The sequence below is a fragment of the Diadema setosum genome, chromosome 15, assembly GCF_964275005.1.
Source record: "Diadema setosum chromosome 15, eeDiaSeto1, whole genome shotgun sequence".
In the NCBI taxonomy this organism is placed as follows: domain Eukaryota; kingdom Metazoa; phylum Echinodermata; class Echinoidea; order Diadematoida; family Diadematidae; genus Diadema; species Diadema setosum.
Window position 1 is genome coordinate 1,630,640 of NC_092699.1, and position 7,468 is coordinate 1,638,107.

Below are 7,468 nucleotides of genomic sequence, written 5' to 3' on the forward strand. Positions count from 1 at the left end.
AGACAATTCAAGATGTATACTTCGTTTAGGCGAGCATGCTAAATTTTGCTATTAGGTACAGACACAATGTCATGATCTTCTAAAGTGGAAGCAAATGGCGTTGGAGAGAAGAATAATCAATAGGACCAGATAATGGAGTCCAGGTGATAATCATTATTTCATTTCTTTTCATTTATTAATCCCAATGATACAAAACAATTGTAAAGTATAAAGCATAATCGATTGCAGAAGGTGAAATGTCATGAAGCACTGATACAAATGCACTAACAATACAAAAGTATAAATAGTACATAGAAATATATACAGCTACACCTACAAAAACATACAAATACACATGATTTACATAGTTGATCCTCATGAATTCACTGTGAGTTTAAATAGCCCTCGCGAACAGAAAGGAATATGGGGGATATGGAGGGAACTTGCACAAAAAGCAGAGCTTGTAAAATTAGCAAGTTCCCTGGGTAAAAAGAAAAAAAAATAGTCTTTTCATAAGTGCGTACATGAACGAGCGGGCATAACGATTCAGAAGGGATGAGAGAAAAATATACAAGTAAAGCAATTGGACAATGACAGACACATAATAATTCAAAGAAACACAACATCTCGTCTAATGAAAGATCCGCATCTTTGATGAATCTTTCATGTAGGCCTAAATTCGAACAAATCTAAAGTGGCTGTATAGCTTGAAGTGAAATCGATCGGTCAATGCCTGAACACGTACTGCACACTATTATTATAATCCTACTAACCAATACTCCCTACGTAGGCGTGCAAGCGTCTCTTTCTATCCTTCTAATTATTACCCACACGAAAGGAAATTCCACTGTTTCGTATACATTTGTACATAGTAAGTCTCGTACATTTTGAGCTCCATTACTTTTGTCAATGAAATTTTGCGACTCGTCGACTCCACATTACATGTCCTTCAGACCAAAACAGCTACGGACAGAGGGAAAATCAAAACCGCAGAGAGAGAGAGAGAGAGAGAGAAAGGGGGGGGGGGAGAAACTTCCCAAATCTGTACAGAATGCCACAATTAATCCGAATGCTTACGGGTAAGGTATACATAATTCTTTGGTATTTGTTGCTTTTCTGAAGGACACTGTCATATCATAAAAGTGAAGCTACATCTGAGATAAACGTCGTCTGAAACACTAACCCGAAAAGAAAGCAAGAAAAAAAAAATCAAGAAAATCCTGTTTGTCCGATTTACCTGCCTTATACAGGGTCTTACCTCAACCGTGACAATCCTATTGTCCTATGAACTCTGCAAGGTACTATTATACGGTCCCACTCCGACGACTCTATAGGAGCCTGCTGTACTAGGTGAACCAACTGTTCTTCTGTTATCACTCAACTCATAAGTCTCGTGTTCTTGCATGGGGTACAGTTTGTTGGAGTTTTGCTTCCCTCGTACGCATGGCTTTATGCATATTGAGGAGTAGCAGTACACGTATTCTTCTTCTCGTGACAGGGGCCTGAAAAGGTGACTATCGCTCGTGTATTGAGTTATTATTTATGAATTCTTTGTGATTAACCAGCTATTTGCTCGTCTTTTCAACACAGAGGGGGATTGCGACCTTCTGTAGTGAGAGGCACTGTATGTGATACCGTGAACAATGATTGTGAGCATTCCCCGTGAATGAAGGTAGATTGCTTGCTTGAGAAATTTATTAGATGACCAGAGGTTAGGAAACAATCTTATGTGATTACACAGGCAATACTTCTGAATTAGCTGCTTCTTAGATAGACAACAACCGGAAAGGAAATTAAGATTTTCCCCTGCATTTTACCTCACACTTGTAGACTGCTACCCGCGAATGTTATTTCGTGCGTGTTTAAAAAATGTCATTATCATTAGACGTTGTTGAAAATGTGTTGCGATATTCAACTGCTTAACGCATGTTGCCAGATGGTATATACAATTATATGTGTATAGTGGGATGCATGATATGCTGACATTTTTACCAACCGCTTCTGTCCTTTTGGGAAGAATGATATGATTGAGACAATGAAGACAGGAGGTGTCGCACGACCTGAGGTCGAAAGCTTGACCACCAGCCGGCATCGTGCGATATCTACTGTCTTCACTGATTGTCTCAATATATATATATATATATATATATATATATATATATCCGATCAAGAATATGAGACGAGAACTATCAGATTCCAACAAGTTCAAGAGAAACCGAGATGTATCAGAACCAAACAATACCAACACATCAAACTGGACCATTACAATTCCCACAGAGACCCACGGAAAACGAAAGGATTCCTGATATTTTATGATGCTTTTGTAGGTGTCCAATTAGTTTATCGTGTGTGCGTCGTAACTCTGAGTTTGAAGTGTTCAAGTCTCCTAATGTTTTTTTTTATTTCTCTTTGTCACTTATATTACATATCATATGTCTAAATATATATATATATATATATATATATATATATATATGTATGATGTATATATGTCCCAAGCTTAGAATTTTCAAATTTATTTAAAGGAATGCAACTCCTATTTCAATAAATCATTGTATCTTTTCAAGGGTTGTTTTGACGATCTCGACCCAGTCCCAGAAAAAGTCATAATTGGGAACATCTGCGCAACACGTCAGGATTTGTTCCAGAGTCAGTCAGTCAGTCAGTCCAAAATGTCGTCAACGATTCGTCAGGTTTTGTCGAGGTTGGTCCGTTTGAAGACCCTCCCTTCCGATGATCGGATGCTGGAAACCAATCTGAAAAGATCTCTTTCGACTGTGGAACTCATAGCAGTAGGCACAGGTAACATGATTGGCTCAGGCTTGTACGTCCTTACTGGGGTCGTGGCTAGAGATATCACGGGCCCAGCAATCATAGTTTCCTACGCCATAGCTGGTATCGTCGCCCTGCTAGCAGCTGTATGCTTTATCGAATTCTGCAGCTACATACCTAGAACTGGGTCTGCCTACATCTTCACGTACGTGGTGATGGGTGAGATATGGGCTTTTCTCATCGGATGGAACCTCATCTTAGAGTACGTCATCTCTGTAGCTGCTGTTGGGAAGACGTTGAGTAGTTTTATCGACGAACTGTGCGGCAATGCTATATCGAACTTTACAACAGAACAAATCATGAGAGGAAGGGATCTAGATCTAGGCTTTATAGAACCCTATCCAGATTTCGTCGGTGTTATTCTAGTCACACTCCTTTCTCTGTTTGTAATAGGTGGTGTATCAATGTCAGCCAGAACGATGACTTTATTTCTCTTCATTAACATTACAGTGATATGTATATTTACAATCGTAGGACTACGGCATGCAGACATAAGTAATTGGAGAGATTATGGTGGATTTGCACCTTACGGAGTGAGCGGCATCGTTTCGGGGGCTGGGACGCTATTTTACTCCTACGTGGGCTTTGATTCAATCGCCTTGTCCAGTGAAGAAACTACTAATCCTCGTAAGAGTATCCCGGCTGCTACAGTGACGTCTCTATTGATTGCCGCAGTAAGTTATATCATAACCGCGGCTTCTTTGACGTTATTAGTTCCTTATTCAGCAATCAACACAAACTCACCATTTCCAAGCGCTCTTGCCTTCAGGGGAGACGAATGGGCGAAATGGTTGGTAGCCTTCGGGGCAATATGCGGCATGATAACCGTCATCTTAGGGTCGCTGTTTGGGCTCCCCCGAATCGCCTACGCCATGGCTAGAGATGGACTGTTTTTTAAGAGACTTGCCGTCATCAATGAAACAACCAGAGTTCCTGTCTGTGCCACTATCACCTTCGTATGTCTGTGCAATGTCGTTATAGTTCTCTTCTCACTAAAAGAACTTATAAGTTTTCTTTCCGTTGGTGTTTTGAGCGCTTATTTATTTGTATCTTGTTCAGTTATTCTTCTCCGATATCGACCACCTGTCAACATGCGATCATCAGCCGAGTCTGAGCTGTTAACACTATCAGGTGAAAATGTTTCATCAAGTACAGGCGGTAATAACTGCCCTGGCACATCTGATGATCATTGTGGACATACAGTCTTTGAAACACCAGGGACTCTCAAGCAATGCTACAGGAATACGCCTGTCTTACGACACCTTGCCAACCTTAAGCCAGGTCGCTGTGTGCTTGTCAGCCTCCTCCTCTCTATCACTTTCCAAGTGTGTTCTCTTGCCGTGATTGAGAAAGGAGGACATCTCATCATACAAGGGGATTGGTACGCCATTCTTCCCCTCCTTCTACTCCAACTCGCTGCCGTTTTCTCCTTTCTCCTGATTCCTCTGCACTACAAGGCCAAGACATCGGAGAATTATTTTACCGTAAGTGTCTCTCGGTCTCATTTCTCCTTCTTCCTTCATTTTTTACTTGGGAAACTTTTAGTGATAATTTTGAAGTAACGTTTTCATTTTTTTTTTGTACGCAATAGTCATGTGTCAAGTCACTGTTTAGTTCAGGGAACAAACTGTTAAAGTGATTTTATTTCACTTTTTTCTGCTCTTTCGTTTACAAGACGTTGAACAATCACATCGAATTTAACAGAAACTTTTTTTAAGGAAAAGAAATCAAATTCCCTAGTAACGGCCACCAGTGGCAGACGTTTGCTTTCTTGTCGATGAATTTCCCCTAACATGTGATTGGATCAAAGAATGAGCACAATACACATGAAGTGACAGTGAGTAATTTCATCTTAGAACATTGGAATATGGGTTTTTAAAAGTGTTGTTTCGTTTTCCCTTCATTATGCTTACCTTTTACATCTTGTGTTACTGTCCAAATGCGTGTAGACACAATGGATGATGCGAGCCTTAATGTTTATGTGGGTGTGTGGGTGTCTTAATGCTACCCCATGTACAACAAAAAGTGCAAAGTTATGAATGGAAGTAAACAGTAATGAAAGATGTTAACAGATACAAATATTTGACCAGAAGAAAGATAAATGAACGGTAACTTCACTTTCACCGTCATATCCTCGACGACTATGTGCGTGTGAAAAAAAAAGAGATTGCTAGACAGTATCACGTGATCGCTTGAAAATGTGACAATTGTGGGTTTCCAGTTGAAACCAGTCAGCTGCTCAAAAATTCCACTTTGTGATTTGTGATTAGTGAAGAATATAAACACAGAAAAGAAAGTTCTCAATTAAGAAAAAGATACAAAAGATGTGTTTCGTCTAATCATTATTCTTTTAACGAATTGCTAAAGGGGATGTTATCTTTTTCAGTTACATCAATTGACCTGCCGACAAAGGTAACAATCTAACAAATTCATCTCCAGTTACCAAGACTTAAAATTCCTTCTAGAATCACATCAATGTTAATCTTTGATATCATTTTTAGATGAAAGGTGTACCGCTAACCCCAGCTCTGAGCATCGTGTTTGATCTCGTGCTCTTGATGAAGTTAGAAACAGCCGCCTGGATACGGTTTGTTGTCTGGGTAGCCATTGGTAAGCGCTCTTGGTGAATTCTTATCATTGTATGAAATTGCATTCAAATCGCACGCCTATTTTCACCTACGTGTGATTACAAATGCGTTATTTTATATGAAGAACCCTTCCTCGTAACATGTATATCAGTTTATCTAAACTAAAACTTTGCTGGCCAGGATGTTAGGATGAGACATACAGTCAAGTCAGAAAGTTCCGCCACGTATTGTATCCATGTATTATGACGTAATACAGACCTACCTGTAGTAACTATGATGAGCCTTTGCACTCATACTTTTAGCACAATGTTTAACGTTGCAAGGGACACTTTTCTTCATGTTTAAAGCGACATAACTAAGAAGAGTTAAGGAGAACAACTAAAACAGTAAGAGCATGAAAGTTGAAGAGTTGAGTGTTTTGAAATTTCAAAGCTCATGATTATCACAGTGATATCGGTCTTAGATACAAGACGAAAACAGACAAATCGACCCTTTCATTCCTTTACAACTTTGATATTAGCCTTTACATAGATTTAAATACTTGTAGTTTATCCATATTTCCGTAACTGTATCATATTCCCTTAGAAAGACATCGTTTTTCTATATCGTTACAATAGAGGAGCAATCGTGAAGAACTAGTATATGATTTTTCATTTTATATTCATGTCAATTTGGCTAAACAAAAATATGTGCAGGCGAATGGATCGGGGACATTTTAAGCCATAAATCAACACCTTAACTGCTCAGTAATTTTGGCAAGATTCACAGATCACATGTGTGTGTGTGTGTGTGTGTGTGTGTGCGTGCGTATGTGCAAAACAGGCAAACGAAGAAAATATTTTCCGTTTGTTTGGATTAATTGAAACACGGTTGCGTTTGTTTAAAGGGGTGGTATAGTATTGGTCAGGATCAGGATTCAGCTCTTAACTTTTTGCGAGATACTCGAAACTACTCTACTGCTCTATATAAAATATCAAAGAGCATACAATTCTAAAGAGGAAGATGAAAATCGGTTTTTGAAATGGCTGAAATGTAAAAAAATGAAGTAAAACAAAGCCATCCTAATAAAAGTTGGGTTCCAGCTTTTATTAGGATTTCTTTGTTTTGGATATTTTAACCTTTTCAAAACCAATTTTCATCAAATTAACTTTTAATTCATCTTTGAATCATTATGCTCTCTCGTATTTCGTAAGAGGTTTCTCATTATCTCACACAAAAGTTGAAAACCTGAAGCCCAATCTCATTCGAAACTATACCACTCCTTAAATGTTGATGAAAGTCAATTGGAACATGTGATGAATTTCGACTTAACCAGTTAGGTAATAAATGGCATTGTATACGTAACAAACAGAAGATATTACATCACTGCATTGACTCTTATCGCCTATATTTCAGGTTTGATTGTGTACTTCAGCTACGGATACTGGCACAGTTTGGAGAGAGGCCGTGAGGAAACGACCCAGGAGGACGAACATGAGAACCAGCAGGCATCTTGTGCATCATATGGAACCTTAGACTAAAACTTTATGTTCCATCACATCAAAAATGACAGAAATTATATAAATATTATATCGATAGCATATTCTGTGTGTGTGTGTGTGTGTTTTTTTTAATCTGTACACGGACATGATGAAGAACAGCCATCGTGGCCATGGCTGAAGCTTGTGCCGTGATAAATTGAAATAAATGAATATTATATATATATATATATATGTACATAGTATGCATTATTGTTATTTAAATTATATATGATATCATAATATGATGCACAATTTTAATAGACTGGAAAGGCTTGTTTGGATGGTTTAGATGGTGACCAAGCTGGCATTCTGTTCTAGCTGATGCCTTTTCAACAACTAAATCAGTTTCCTGTTAAGCCATACAGGCGCGGTGGAGCACCCCAATTATCTCGCAGAAATCCATCGGCAGCCGAGCCTCATTTGCATAAAGTAAACAACATGTACTCGCGTAGTTGAGAAAAAGTAAACAACTTCTCCAGCTAATAACAATTTAAGGAAACCTATTTTCGGATTAAAATTGAGTTAGTTTGAATGTGAAAACATGTCCGA

The 7,468-nt window shown here is 38.6% G+C and overlaps 1 protein-coding gene across 1 annotated transcript; it reads left to right on the forward strand.

Annotated features, from left to right (window-relative positions):
• Positions 1 to 2,651: 2,651 nt before the first annotated feature.
• LOC140239149 (cationic amino acid transporter 4-like) lies at positions 2,652 to 6,919 on the forward strand. Its single transcript, XM_072319032.1, has 4 exons — positions 2,652 to 3,485; positions 4,161 to 4,295; positions 5,313 to 5,421; positions 6,795 to 6,919. The coding sequence occupies exons 1-4, from the start codon at positions 2,652 to 2,654 to the stop codon at positions 6,917 to 6,919; spliced, it is 1,203 nt and encodes a 400-aa protein (XP_072175133.1).
• The last annotated feature ends 549 nt before the right edge of the window (positions 6,920 to 7,468 follow it).